The 14,690-nt window shown below is 38.8% G+C and overlaps 5 protein-coding genes and 1 non-coding gene across 7 annotated transcripts; 3 read left to right on the forward strand and 3 right to left on the reverse strand.

The window, feature by feature from the left end:
* Positions 1-216: 216 nt before the first annotated feature.
* On the reverse strand, positions 217-2,304 carry LOC137730824 (protein-S-isoprenylcysteine O-methyltransferase B-like). Its single transcript, XM_068469809.1, has 3 exons — positions 1,938-2,304; positions 1,236-1,320; positions 217-1,153 (listed from the first exon to the last, which is right to left on the reverse strand). The coding sequence occupies exons 2-3, from the start codon at positions 1,315-1,317 to the stop codon at positions 507-509; spliced, it is 729 nt and encodes a 242-aa protein (XP_068325910.1). The 5' UTR covers positions 1,318-1,320; positions 1,938-2,304; the 3' UTR covers positions 217-506.
* A 132-nt stretch (positions 2,305-2,436) lies between these two features.
* LOC137730825 (prefoldin subunit 5-like) lies at positions 2,437-3,898 on the reverse strand. The gene is made up of 2 exons (XM_068469810.1): positions 3,450-3,898; positions 2,437-2,835 (listed from the first exon to the last, which is right to left on the reverse strand). The coding sequence occupies exons 1-2, from the start codon at positions 3,822-3,824 to the stop codon at positions 2,749-2,751; spliced, it is 462 nt and encodes a 153-aa protein (XP_068325911.1). The 5' UTR covers positions 3,825-3,898; the 3' UTR covers positions 2,437-2,748.
* Positions 3,899-3,984: 86 nt separating this feature from the next.
* Positions 3,985-4,056, forward strand: TRNAT-UGU (transfer RNA threonine (anticodon UGU)). Its single transcript has one exon. It is a non-coding gene; the product is annotated as a tRNA-Thr (tRNA).
* A 362-nt stretch (positions 4,057-4,418) lies between these two features.
* Positions 4,419-6,620, reverse strand: LOC137731521 (thioredoxin-like protein YLS8). 2 transcript variants are annotated; one of them, XM_068470645.1, is made up of 2 exons: positions 6,501-6,620; positions 4,419-4,880 (listed from the first exon to the last, which is right to left on the reverse strand). In XM_068470645.1, exons 1-2 carry the CDS (start codon positions 6,618-6,620, stop codon positions 4,572-4,574), a joined length of 429 nt encoding a protein of 142 aa, XP_068326746.1. In that variant the 3' UTR covers positions 4,419-4,571. The 2 variants fall into 2 exon arrangements, with proteins under 2 accessions (XP_068326746.1, XP_068326745.1); XM_068470644.1 differs by lacking the exon at positions 6,501-6,620 and adding an exon at positions 5,775-5,977.
* Positions 6,621-8,061: 1,441 nt separating this feature from the next.
* LOC137732974 (nicotinamidase 2-like) lies at positions 8,062-8,907 on the forward strand. Its single transcript, XM_068472203.1, has one exon. It carries the CDS (start codon positions 8,140-8,142, stop codon positions 8,752-8,754), a length of 615 nt encoding a protein of 204 aa, XP_068328304.1. The 5' UTR covers positions 8,062-8,139; the 3' UTR covers positions 8,755-8,907.
* Positions 8,908-11,305: 2,398 nt separating this feature from the next.
* Positions 11,306-14,626, forward strand: LOC137731081 (porphobilinogen deaminase, chloroplastic-like). Its single transcript, XM_068470155.1, has 5 exons — positions 11,306-11,720; positions 11,924-12,329; positions 13,006-13,212; positions 13,629-13,806; positions 14,226-14,626. The coding sequence occupies exons 1-5, from the start codon at positions 11,458-11,460 to the stop codon at positions 14,336-14,338; spliced, it is 1,167 nt and encodes a 388-aa protein (XP_068326256.1). The 5' UTR covers positions 11,306-11,457; the 3' UTR covers positions 14,339-14,626.
* Positions 14,627-14,690: the final 64 nt, after the last annotated feature.

A 14,690-nucleotide genomic window follows, 5' to 3' on the forward strand; every position in this document is an offset into this window, starting at 1 on the left:
ATTCTCACCAAAAGCCAATTAAAACCACATTATTGCTAGCCTATTATAAGGCTTAGCCCGCTCCCCCATCCCCTTAATATAGATAATATTGACTACAACTGGAGATTATTGTTCTAGTCGCATGATGCAGTTTCCTGTCATGTAATGACTTATGATTATATGTATTCCGCCCTAATAATCTCCAAAACCTGATTAGCTTAAAAACAGAAAAATTACTAAAGTTGGGAATTTTCCGTTTCCTCCAAATTAAAGCCTTATAAATTGGTTGATACATTCTGTAAATAAATGGTACAACAGGAGTCAGGGATGGATGTATTCTCTCACCAATGCTTTCACCGAATATGAGCCGCTCCAAGCCTCCAAGCAACCACTAAGCTGCAGGAGGCGATGAAGCAATTCCGTCTCCCTTGTAACCCATTTATCAGTTCAACAAGACGACACTATTCTTGATCAAGTGTGGCAAGAGAAACTCATCCATGCCTACAGAATCCCAAGGATTAGGATCTTCACTTTACAAAAGGCACCCCGGAAGGAATCCGTCGGCCATATTCCTCGTACTGCGACCCAAAAAACTGCCTCAAGAAATACTCTTCATACGGAATCCTTTGCGCAAAGAAGCGCCAAACTACAAGTGCAAATGCAATTGTTGATATGGGATTACAGAGCATTATCTGAGTACCCACCGACCATATGAAGAAACCACTGTAACCAGGATGACGAACAACTCTATAAACTCCATTCGTAATCAATCGGTGATGCTCTGAGGGATGAGTCCTTATAAGATGTGTGAAGGACTGACCAGCCGTAATTATTGCCATCTTCCGTATGATTTCGCCTATTATGACCATTGCAAGGCCTAAGTTGCTGACCCACCAGTGTTCCTTCAGACCAGGGAACAAAAAAATTTCAACACAGTACTCCAGCAAGGAAAAAACCATGGCAAGAAGATAGTTTTTGCTGATCAGAAGAGACTTAAGAGTAACGTTTGATTTCCCGTGAATGCCAACCGCTAAAATGTATTCAGAACCATGAAAAAAGATTACTGCCAGGAACATTTGAGACAACTGTCTGCAGGCCGTGTAACTGAAGAGTTGCGCCATGTTTGGTACAATAGAGCAAATCGATATTTGGCTCTGATTTACTGTAGTGAGACCTAAGAGGATGAGGTTGTAGCAATCTTTGTCCAAAATCTCTAATTGAAGAAATAAATAAAGTTTATGGGGTTTACTTCAGACCTGGAAAAGATAAACCACTACATGGCGTTGAAGCCAAAAAATGTCTTTTGACATCACCCCAAATATGCTTCAACACGGACATATCCTGCACAAAACAAGATCAAGAAGGTTGAGAACAGTTCAGATTTCCAGGAAATTACTAGGATGCTGATATGACAAAGATCTTAATGAACATCAACTATGAAACCATACGTGCAGATTTTGAGCAAAACAATCAAATCTCATCGAATTATTCCCAGTAGAGCCCTCTGCGAAACCGCAAACTCCCCTCGCCCGACAGAATTACGGAAGACTGAATACCAAAGTTGGATTTTCGTCCCAGGTAAGTTTTAAATTAGGCCAACAACTGGTTCAAGCCCTCTAGAATTTGAAAACCATTCTCTTTTCAATTACACAAATGCAACAAACAATCTGACAGCCCACTTACATGGAAATTAAAACACAAAATCAATCAAATTTGAATATTCCAATTTTCTGATTTCTAATTTCAATTTCACGACTAACAAATCACGACCCGCAACTTAGCAAAAAGCGTCGAACCTGAGATCTAATTAAACCCATGAAATTTGAAAAAACAAAAACGCATATAATCCTAAAAACAAAAGGAGGATTATTTCGAATATATTGGCATTCTAATTATTTCCAATTCAACTACCACAAAAAAAAAAAAAAAAAAAAAAAAAAGTGTTAGAGAAAGATTACCTGATGATGATTGATACTGATATTCTGATAGGTACTAATCTGTTTGCGTTTGCAGGGGATCTACAGTCACCGTGGTGTTCTATTTGTGGTTGTGGGTGAGCGAGCTTACCGAATCCAGTTCAAGATCAAGGAAGAAGCTTTTTTCATGTATGGGTTTTCTTTCCATCAAAGCCCTCGTTCGAGTCAGTCCTCACTCCTCAACTCTAATATGATCAAATTACGTTCTCGTCCCCACGTTTGAGCCAAATTTCTTTCAAGTCCTTTTATTGTCGAAATTATCATCGAAATATTCAAAAAAACCACGGATCGATATGAAAAAAATGGATGAAATTATAAACTTCATCCTACATCGGCGAGATTTTAAAAAACCAATGAATATCAATGATATTTATCAACTTACTACACAAAATTTGCCGTAACACATTACAGATTTCAAACTTTTGAACTTTTTTAGAGAAATTTTTCTCTAGTTTTGACTTAAACCTGAATGAGTTGATCAAGAACAAGGTTAATGTTTAATTTATAAGTTTTCCTCCGAACAAAAAGAAGATGAACGATAGCACTTTTCGTCCTTCAAGTTAAACTCAAACGGCTGAAATCTGATAAAATTTGAAACAATCAATTATCAAGTAGTTCTGTCCTGCTACACAACAGCATTCGCGTTTCTCAGAGTCCCATACGGCAGATGGGAAATCAAACCTAGAAATCTAAATGGGCAAAAAAACAAACGCTCGTTCGCACTCGAAATCTAGTACATTTCAACATCATCTTTGAATAATATCATAACCACCATAAGCAAAATCATCCACCCCTATGACGTTGTAGCAGCCAACTGCTTCACTTTGGCTTGCAAAACTGCCCCGGCTTCATCTGCGATGCTTTTCTTCTTAGAAGCAACCTGCACATCACATTGAATTCAAGATTTCTCTCTCTTAAATGGATGATAATAACAATACAAAACGCAGAACAAAGGATCATCTCCAGCAAACTAGCAATCAAAGTTGAAGAATTTTGCAACCAAAGGATTCAATCCCTTATGAGTACGTAAGAGATAAAATTGGCTTTTCTACTTCAGGGAAATGATTTCCGCACAAGCGGTTTCTCCTTTTATACAAACCCTACTTGTTTTTCTATTAATTATCATTGATTTATTCAGGCTAGAAACAAACAGGAGGTGTGCAGTGTGCACAAAGCGGAAATCACTTCCCCTTTCATATTCCGCCTTATTCGATTCATTCCTCAATCCACAAAAGTAACATCCTTCTTCCTACAAGAGCTATTCAACTAAATTACAAGTGAAACCAAGTATACACAGTCAAATCATCCAAACAAGCTAAACTGTTCCTACTATGAGCTCGCAATGCGTAACAGAATAAATCCCCAAACCCTAGCAGGCTAGCACTACCAAAATCAATGGAAATTACTCAAGATTGAAATATAACTTTTTGCAAAATTACAAGTTCATTAATCTCTAATAATAATAATAACAAAAAATTAAAAAGTTGAACATACCTCGACAAGTTGGTCAAAATTAGATTTGAGCAAGTTGATCTTACGGTCGCAGTAATCTTTGGCCTGAGGCATGGTTTTCTCGATGAAGTAGCCGGTGCCGACGTCGACCAGGACTTGGTGGGCGTCGTGGAGCGTTCCGGGGACATAAAGCGACGCCGTAAGGGGGACGAGCATCTTCTTTCCCTGAGGGCGGAGGGAGAGGTCGTGGAGGGCGGAGGAGGCGACCTCGAGGCGGGCGGTGGCAGTGCGGATGTTGTTGAGGGAGTCCTGGAGAAGATTGACTTCCATATCGGTTTGTTCTTTGACAGCCTTCAACTGCTCAGGGCTCAGCTTCTCCATCTCCGCTCTCACGTTCACGCTCACGGCCTTCTCCATCTCTCTCTCTCTCTTCTGATCGAATCTCAAAAAAATTTCTCTTATGCGACTATGCCCCGCCCTGTCTTCTCTCCCAACTCTTGTACACTGCAGTTTATACTATAGACCACGCTTCTTTAATAAAATAAATATCAAAATTTCATAACATTGCTGTCAAGTGGCCCCTATAGCTCAGTGGTAGAGCGTCAGTCTTGTAAACTGAAGGTCTGTAGTTCGATCCTGCATGGGGGCAGCTTGCTTTTTCTCATTTTTTCAAGCTCGCCTTTTTTAAATTTCTCACATCCATGTCTCAATCGCGACCATCTCCCTTCGCCATAATAACACACCCATTGACTTGGCCGCCACCCCTTCTCTCAGGGAGACGAACCCAACTTCACAGGTGTCGAATACGAATATCCAAATGCTATTAAGTGTAATCATCATTTAATCAACAGGAAGGATAAGCTTTAGATATGTTTTTTCTTATCTTTTTCTTCTTTCTTTGATGCCATGGCATAAAAAGTGATTAAAATTTGTTCGTTAGCAAAGCTTAATCAAACCATAAGAAGCAATCACAAGCACGAGACGTTATTAAGCAATTCCACCCATTTATGCTGCTGCATAAGAAACAAATTGAGATGCATTCTGCAATCTACATACACAAAACTTGTTTTGTGTCTACAAGTCAACTACTAGAGTTCAATGCAACTCCATCCAATTCCAAATTACAAGATATTCCCCCGAAATGAATTACAATGTCTGCAGGGCTTAGTAGCGGTACTTGGTGGAGTAATCCTTGGGAGCAATGACCAGACCGCGTCCCTTCCTTGCCCCGCGGTACACTGTCTCAACAATGTCAATGAACTCTTGCTTGTCCTTGAGAGCCCAGTTGATCTTGTTGTTGTTCCCCGTGCCAAGATCAATCATAATGTGCTTGTTTCTGAAAAAGAACATGACCGTAGATGGATCGTAGAGTTCATACATTGTGTTGAAATCAGGAACCTCCGTGATGTCCACGAGGTAAATCACAGCAAAGTTTTTTATTGTCTCAGCAACAGAAGCCAGCACCTCATCCATCTAGCAAATCGAACACAATAACAGACCACAAGTTAATCAGCAGCATTCAAATCGCGATTAATAAATATATTCAATCTACAGAAAGCATTGATAAAATGAAATAGGGCTAAGAGGCTTCATAAACATGGTGAAAAGTTCATTATCTTTTGTATTACTTTTCATGCACGCAGCCATCTAACTTATAAGGTTTACATACAACAAAGAAATGATCCGTATGTACAAAAGCTAATCACCACAGTGAACACGGAACAGGCCCTGTAAAGCCGAGCGGATTCCATAGAACACAGGAAACGGTTTACAAGATCAAAAATCTACAAAATGGGATCTATTATTGGCACTCCAAAATTCTAATTGTGCACTCCAAAGTTTCCATATTTAGAAAGAAAATTAGCACAATTAGATTCTTGGAGTGACAATCACAATTCACTATGAAACTAGTTGATAATTTGGCTTGCTTGAGAGTCAGTTTGGAATATCAAAATATGAGATTAGTGAAATTTCAGAACTGCTTCTTAGTAATATTATCCTACATTAGTCTAAAGCAACTTCATTTTGGCCGTTGACCTTCAATTCATTCGATCAAGGCCGGAACTGGAAAAGGTGTGTGTAGTAAAAATGTGAACTACAAAATATGACAGATTTACATACACCAAAACTTTTAAGGAAACTTACTATATGCATAAATGAAATAAAACCCTAGAAAAAGTCAGCCACAGCCACACCTACTCAGTTGCTAAACAGAAATTCCTGATGTCGTCTCTCTCTTAAACATTAGGATTTTAGCACGTAATCGAATCAACTTTTTTAATCAAAATTATGAAACATGAAAGGAAAAAAGAAATTAAAGAACTGAGGACTTAGGATTAACAAAAGTTGCGAAAAAGGAATTCGAACCTGCATACAGGTCTCATCCCAATCGTGGCCGAATCGGATGAGGACAAGACGCTCCTCCTCGGCGAGGATGGCCTGATCGACGGCCCATCCTGAGTGGAGGTGCGGCAGCAGATACGACATCGTTTTTCGTCGACCTTCTTCCCTTCACTCTCTCCCAAGCTTTTTCTCTCGCGCTCAGAAAGGTCTAAAAATTAATCAGCAAATTTATATGAAAGAAAAATGGATAATATGCGCCCCCGCTAAAAAATATACAACGTGCAGTCGGTGGACTTTTACGAGTAATATTTTTGACCGTTTGATGAAACGAACGGTCATGATTAAAACTTGAGAAAGCCAACTGACTGCACCCGTATTGGCCCGAAATGGAACCCGGTTTCCGAGCATCTTGGATTTGGTTCTGCAACTGTTTGCTTCTCGTCCAATTTTATTTTTTCAAAATCAAAAAAAAGAAAAAGAAAACAGCAACCGGGATAAAATAATATTGATGTGAATCAATATCGAAACAAACAAGAATTCAATCCTCGCCACAGCTTGTGTCTCGATTGATTAAGAGCATTTAACTTTATTATCTAGATTTTAAATTCGAATCTTCTCCACCCGGGACATGACTTGTATAAAACAGAAAAATCAAGGCTATGAAATATGGACGAAGCAATTGTATTGATTAATAGAGAGAAAAAGGAAGAAAGAAAGTTAATTAATTAATTAATTAAATGGAAAAATTACCTGCATGCAAGTGTCATCCCAGTCATGGCCGAATCGGATGATGACGACGCGCTCTTCCTCGGCAAGAATGGCCTGGTCGACGGCCCACCCCGAGTGCAGGTGCGGTAGCAAGTAGGACATTATTATTGATGATGGATCTAATTAATTTCTTCTGTATTTCAAACTGTGATCTCTAATAACTTGTGTATCCTGATCACTCTCAGCCTCATGTCTAAATTTCCTAATGCATAATAATTCGCGGGAAATGACATGGCGTCATCAATGGTATTGACTAGTTAGGATTCAGGAACCCTCCAGAACAATCTTGACCTTTCTCCATTTTTCTTTTAATAATTATAAAACAAGTAATAAAAAATTGTTGTAACTTGGAATGTGCCTGAGACTACTAGTCACATTCAACCACAAAATAATTATGAGCCGTTTGATAACATGTTTGTTTTTAATTTTAATTATTATTTTTTTTTATAATTAGAAGTAATTATTATCCAAATTTTCAGTTTTAGAAAAGTGTAAAATCAAAATCAAAAATTAAAAATTAAAAATGAAATAACTATCAAATGTTTGAGGATGGTCATCTCGCATGCGGCAATTCTCAAACGTATTCCTAAATTATGAAACACCGTAACTAAATCAAGTCAAGATGACAATTCTTATGATGCCTAAGAGCCTTTTAAAGGTAATGTCAAAATTGTCGCATAAATATACAACAATAAAAAATAGAAGTAAACTCTTTCAAACATAGCCTTTAATTTCTTACAAAATGGTAGCAAACTCTTAGTCGTTATTGTTTTTTATAAGAATATTTTAAAAAGAGTAATGCTATGTATGCTAAATTTGTAGACTAAATTTATAAATTAGGTAACGTGTGTCTAAAAAAAAAACACATTAATCAAAATAATTCAACTATCAATTTCCATATCATTTGATCTTCCTAACACTGTATTTGGACGAAGAAATTTAAGATTGTTAAGGAATTTTAAAATGACCAAAATTGAAGTGAAGGGATTTTATTTTTTAAAATTTGTGAATTTTCTTGTTTAATTAACTTAAAAGAACAATATAATTGAATACAGAATTTGTTATTTTTAAACTCACAATCATATAAATTGGAAAATGACACATATTTACATGAAATTTAAACTTGGGAATTGGAGGACCCAAATTCCATGTTTTTTTTTCTAAGCGGAAATTCTAAATTTATATGTTTATAAATCCAAACAACAGAATTGGTGCATGTCAATTTATAAATTCTAATTTTTATCCGAATTTCAAGTTTATTTCTCTCATCCAAACATAATGTAACATTATCTTATCCTTTTAAAAGATAATGAACTTATTAATCACCGATTTTTCCTTCTCCCTTAATATATAAGGAAAATTAATGAAAAATGTTTGAAAACTTTCAGTTTTAACAATAAAGATAAAATAAAAAGTAAAATAAATAATAACATGATTGATTTTTAGTATAAAAATATGATCTTTCGTTAAAATGATTAGTAACAAGAACTTTTCGATAAAAGTTCCCTAATATATATTCCCTTCGTCTAGAGATAATTGATAATGAATCACCCGACACACTCTCCCCAATCCTCATCCTGAACTGCTCAATCGGTCAATCTCGGTTCTGAATCGTTTGGCTATGGCCTCCGCCTCCTCCTTCTCCTCCTCATACACAAAATACGAGATCAGGAAACGAAACCCAAACCCAAAAGCGGCGGCCCTTCTGGTCATCGACGTGCAGAACTACTTCTCCGCCATGGCCCGACCCATCCTTCAAAACCTCCTCACCACCATCCGCCTCTGCCGACGGGCTTCCATCCCCGTCATCTTCACGCGCCACGCCCACAAGTCCCCCTCCGACTACGGCATGCTGGACGAGTGGTGGAACGGCGATCTCGTCTACGACGGCACTCCCGAATCGCAGCTCATGCCGGAGCTCGACCGGAGGGGACCCGACGAGGACCGCGTGTTCGACAAGAACACGTACAGCGCGTTCAGGAACACGGGCCTCGAGGAATACCTGAAGGAGAAGGGGGTGGAGGAGGTGATCGTGACCGGCGTCATGACCAACCTGTGCTGCGAAACCACGGCTCGTGAAGCGTTCATAAGGGGGTATAGAGTGTTTTTCTCCACGGACGCGACTGCGACGTCGGATCGGGAGCTGCATGAGGCGACCTTGAAAAACATGGCTTGTGGGTTTGCCTACTTGGTGGATTGCAAGAGGCTTGAGGACGGCCTTTTTCCGGGGACATAATCAGAAATTAACCTTTCGCGGTTGAATTAGTAAAAGGCCTTATTGTTTGTGTTGTGCAGTGCAGTTTGTTTTCTCATGTATTTTGTGGTCATGGAATAATTAGGTACCCAGGTGGTATCATACATTTACTAATGCAACAGTATGTAATATTTATGTTAAATCAATCTAGTTGGATACGGTTTGAGTTATCAGTGCGTATTACATAAAATATTGTTTAGTAATCCGGATTTAAAAACAAGAGTGGTGCAATCGAGTTCATGGTTGAAAATTCCAAGTCACTCTAACTTTGGGGTGGGCATGTACCCTTGTTCATGTACAAAATTAGTGAGATTTTTAAACAATATAAAGTGTTTAAGTTTGTAAAATTTGCACGATAGTGAAGTATGGTACAAGCAACCTTGATCACATATTTGTTACATTCAATTATGTTTTTCTTATACAAGTAATATTGTGCTTCAAGTTAACGGAAATGGTTGGAATTGAGATTCAAATTTATATTCATAAGAGAGTACATTTGCTGGAGTCAATCTGATTAAAATTATGCTTGCACTATATTCAATTTGTGTTGATCCTAAAAACTACCAAGCCTACGTGGCGCGCAGAACGAGTAACTATTAAGCTAACTATGTTATTAGGTTGTGTGTGGGGCGTGCTAACTCGTCAGCCGAGTTCTGCCATGGAGTAAAATATGTCGATGTGGCATTGGGCGCTACTGACTTCTCGATCTTGCAACTGCGATCGAAGAAGGAACACATCTCGGTCTTCAGGTTTCAGAACCTAAAAAACAAGGCTGCTAGTCTCTTCAAAGTTCACAAAACGCCAGCGCCAAGTTCGATCTCAGTAATTGTATTCGTAAGAGTATAAGTAAACCGAACTAATACCAAGCTATATGGACACAAATACTCGAAAGAGATAAATGTCTTGATCATAAATGTGATTCGACCGTCGGAATGCCGAACTCTAAAATGTACTTGTGAATATCCAATCATAAACTAAAACTCGACTTTCAATGTGTTGAGCCTAGTAACCTGGTAACACCTCACTTCACCTAGAAGGCTAATGAGATGACATCTACCAACAAGGACTCTTAAATCCTTGTTGATCGAGACTTGGATAAATAACCAATCGATCTCGAAGCAGTGTTGTCTATCCAAATTGAAGATGCTTCTCGGTCGGCTGATTCTACGGCTCCAGTGTTGTTTATCCAAACTGAAGATGTCGCTGGTTGCCTTCACAATTCTTTCTATCCAAACTGAAGATGTGTTGGCGGGAAGAAATGAGGAAAGGAAAAATTCTCAGGGTTGTTGAGAAGCTTTGCGTAGAGCAATCTATGTGTTGATTTGAAGGGGGCCTTGAATGATGCACTTCCTTCTCTATTTATAGCAACAAACCCCCTTATGACCGAACTAGAAATGTACTCGGATTAGAGCTCCTTAATCCAATCTAATCAGGTTTCAACCAATTGTAACCCATATAGGACTTTGAACCAAACTCCTTAACGAACCAGATTCATCCCCTAATTCTAAGTGTCTTTAGCTTTAAGATTCCTTGTTGCACTAGAGTTCGACTACCTCACCCTTATCTAAACTAATTATCCTCGCAACATGATTTAGCCGACTTTGATTGGATAGCCCATCACAAGATTCTAGATGAATGTTACTGGGTCGAGAACAATTCTAAGCTCGGCCAAAAATATTATTTTGGGGCCAAACAATTTGATAAACCCTTTTCACTTTGAGTAAACACTTCTTTTGAAAGACTCAGTCATTTTTTTTTTTTTTACATTTTAATATGAAGTTAGTATTTTTAAGAAAATTCAAATTAAGAAAGTAAATTCAAGCCCAATAAATGAAGTCCAAAACATGTTGAAGTAATAATCCGAGTATAAAGTCTCATTGAAAAAGATCTCAGTAATATTATTTGGACTTCCCACATGATTAGAAAAAAGAAGTTGCATATTCCAAATAACATGTATTATAGGAAAAAAAAAAAAGAAGCATTTTTAAGTATAGAGAACCAACATGAAGGTTTAAGACTTAGGCCAACGTTAGCTAAGCTATATTCTCATAACTAAGGTAGCATGGCCACAATTATGCATAAAGTTAGATTAAAGGATCCAAATTTGGTTTGTGTAAAAGCAGGCCGGAGAGGGTTTCAATTCCTAAAGTAGAATATGATCATTTATAAATCCAAACCATTTGGATCTTTAAGATCACTCTTCCTCTTCAACTTTCTCATTTTTCTCTTTCTCCTCAACATTGTTGCCTTCTTCTTCGACGATGATCAAATAATTGAGAAAGAAAGAAGAAGAAGAAGAAGAAAATGCAAAAGGGTTGAAGGTCGAGGAAATTTGTAGTGGGAATTCGAGTGGGAGGATGAGGGGGAGGTGAGTGATGGTAGGGAGGTCCGTAGGATCCGGATGGTTCGAATCCGGAGAGGATCTGTTCCACAAAAAGTGACAAAATAAAGCCAACGTGGCAAGGCAGTAGTTGGATTTAGCTGAGATCAAACATGTGAAGTTGATAAGGAACCGGACGATAAGAAGAAGCGTATTGGAGGAGGCACCCTTCCATACCTGTACTGCAATCCCAAATTATCCTATCCAACATCCATCCTCAGACAATCCCTTCAAACTCCCACACTCCCAATCGCCATCTCCTACTTCTTCCTCTCCCTCCCTCTCTATCTCTCTCTGCAAGTGCAATGGAGGCCCTTTGTTCTTCTTCTTCCTGCTCCTCGTCTCTTTTGACCAAGCAGGCGCTTCCTTCATGCTCTTCAATCAACTTCGCAGCAGGAGTTGGCTCCGTCTCAGTCCTCCGCTCCTCCATGCCCTCCCTCAAGACTCGAGCTTTTCCCAACTCCATCAGAAAACACAGTCTAATTGGGATCCCAAGGGCCTCCGTCGCTGTTGAGCAGCAGATCCAGAAGTCCAAAGTTGCCCTAATCAAAATTGGCACCCGAGGAAGGTACTCTTTTCATGTTTTCCCCCCTTTTTTAACTTTTGGTTTCCTCCTATTTGAAAATGTAATCTGATTTTAGCTCATTACTCCAATTATCCCTATTATCTATGAATTCCTAGATGAATTATAATGATGGGTTTCTTTTCAAAATCTTGTATTTTATGTCTTTTTTTCGTGAGTTATTGATACTCTTTCTGGATATAGGATAGCCCATTAGCACTTGCTCAGGCTTACGAGACAAGAGAGAAACTCATGGCATCGCACCCCGAGCTAGCTGAAGAGGGCGCAATTCAGATTGTAATCATAAAAACTACCGGTGATAAAATACTGAGTCAGCCCCTTGCAGACATTGGCGGGAAGGGTTTGTTCACCAAGGAAATAGATGAGGCACTCATCAATGGTGATATTGACATTGCTGTCCACTCAATGAAAGACGTGCCTACCTACTTACCCGAGCAGACAGTTCTGCCTTGCAATCTTCCACGAGAGGATGTCCGAGATGCATTTATATCCTTAACTGCATCTTCTCTTGCAGGTCTGCCAGCTGGAAGCACTGTTGGTACTGCTTCACTTAGAAGAAAGTCACAGATACTCCATAGGTTTCCAACACTCAATGTAAGCTACCATATTCTTTGGTGTCACGTGTATATCTGACTTTTGCTTGTTCGATATGTTGGAGATTGTATGCTAGTTCATTTGATATAGCTTAATTTAAAGTTTGCATTGGCTTTTGGGATCATTTAATGGAGTCTGGAGGGACTCAACTGTTTCTAGCTATGTGTTAGATTTCGAAAGTCATGGGGTTTGTATTTTGCCTGGGCCATTGAACGGATATCCGTTGGTCCATTTACTTCATTCTAATGGTATCCCGGTGAAAAAATCTTGTTCTAGAATGGGTTGTGTATGTGTTGGTGTGGAGTAGGGTTGGGTTGAAGATCAGTTGTATATGTTCGTTTATCTGAATGAAAAAGCTAAATGATCATGACTTTAGTTCCTTCCTAGCCAATTGTCTTTATGAGAAAATGTTTAGGCTGGATTTGAAGTTGGCACTAGATGTTCATATCCATGACATGCATGCCTTTTGATTGTGGCTTGTCAGGAATAATTCATAGGGCGATGCGCCTGCCCTTCCTGAATATGATCGAATCATGACTCTTTTCTTGTTTCCTTTTTATAACTCTCTATCCCTGTGTGTTTGTAACTCTCTCCCTGCCACTATTGCGTGCCATTTCTTAGATTTCTGACATTGTTCTGTTGCTTGTTTCACGTTGTGGTTAATTTCATCTTGCAGGTGCAGGAGAATTTTCGGGGTAACGTCCAGACACGGTTGAAAAAGCTTAATGAAAAGGTGGTCGAAGCAACCTTATTAGCATTAGCTGGACTCAAACGCTTAGATATGACAGAAAATGTGACTTCAATTCTTTCACTAGATGAAATGCTTCCAGCAGTTGCCCAAGGGGCGATTGGAATTGCCTGCCGAACCAATGACGATAAAATGGTGTGTTTAAATCTTTACATTTCCATTCGCAAGATAACATATTGAATGATATTATACTTTTGCACTAGTTGATATCATTGAATTGGCCCCATGAACACACACTTGGGTATTTGGCAGGAGTGTTCTACAATAGCTAAAGGGAAGCAATTCTAAGCTATTTTAGCTTGAGCTAGTGGCTAGAAAATCATGCATCAGTAAAATTTATGCAAAAAATTGAATCTTTAGATCCATCTGGACTTGTGAATGCGAATACTTCCGAACTTTCCTAAGGTGATTGACACACACACACATTATTTCTGGGTTAGTACAAAAACCTTGTGTAATATTTATATAGAAGTTGTTGCCCGCTAACTGCTAAGCTCTGCTTTTGCCTCTCCAAAATGTTATTTAATTTTTGGTTGGTCTTTTCCTTGCAGGCTAATTACATAGCTTCATTGAATCATGAGGAAACAAGACTAGCAGTTGCATGCGAGAGGTCGTTCCTTCTGACCCTGGATGGGTCTTGTCGAACTCCTATTGCTGGATATGCTAGCAAAGATGAGGATGGTAATTGCATATTCAAAGGGTTGGTGGCTTCCCCTGATGGAACCCGTGGTATGCTCATGCTCATACTCTAAGGCTATGTTTGGATGAGGTTGTCCAAGTTCCAAGGGATTGATGCTAAGTAATTAAGGAATGGACCGCAAAATGCAACATAGAGGGGATAATAAAAACCCTCTATGAGCATTACATAGATATGTGAGAGGGATTTGCTAATATCTAATTGGGAGGTGTCATCTACAACTCCCTCTCACATGCCTTTGTAATCCTCATGGAGGATTCTATATAACAATTTATGATCCATTACTTCATAACTTAGCATCAATCTCTTGGGGCTCGGAAAGCCACATCCAAACATAGCTTAAGGAACATTCATTCAGTTTTATTTCCTAGTTCTCCACTGTAACTTAAAAAGGAAAGAAAAGAAATTAACCTTTGCCCCTAATTATGTTTTCCTGTGTGTCTATTTTCAGTACTTGAAACTTCTAGGAAAGGCCCATATGCTTCTCAAGATATGATCGACATGGGTAAGGATGCAGGCCAGGAACTTCTGTCACGTGCAGGTCCAGGTTTTTTCGGTATTTAATGTGAGCCTTACTAATAGGGAAAGCTGCGGAAGTTAATGCAGCCTCCCTTCCTCGTGCAAATTTTGGTCGTTGCAACCAATGAGTTTATTTATCAGCCTTTGAGCTGTCTGTTGTAACTTGTTACATTAGTATTTGTTCTGTTTTTGTTGCTAGAAAGAGCGTCTGTTACATTTTTAAGGATAGTCGATTCATTGATTGTATATTAGCATTTAGAAGACAATTCAGTCACACTATAGGCTTTGATTGTTGTCATCTCAGTTCATTTAGTAGCCAAGGTTTTACGACTCTCTCTCTCTCTCTCTCTCTCTCTCTGTAATGGTTGGAAATGGATGGTAGTTTATTATGATCTAC

This window comes from Pyrus communis, chromosome 4 (assembly GCF_963583255.1).
Source record: "Pyrus communis chromosome 4, drPyrComm1.1, whole genome shotgun sequence".
Classification (NCBI taxonomy): domain Eukaryota; kingdom Viridiplantae; phylum Streptophyta; class Magnoliopsida; order Rosales; family Rosaceae; genus Pyrus; species Pyrus communis.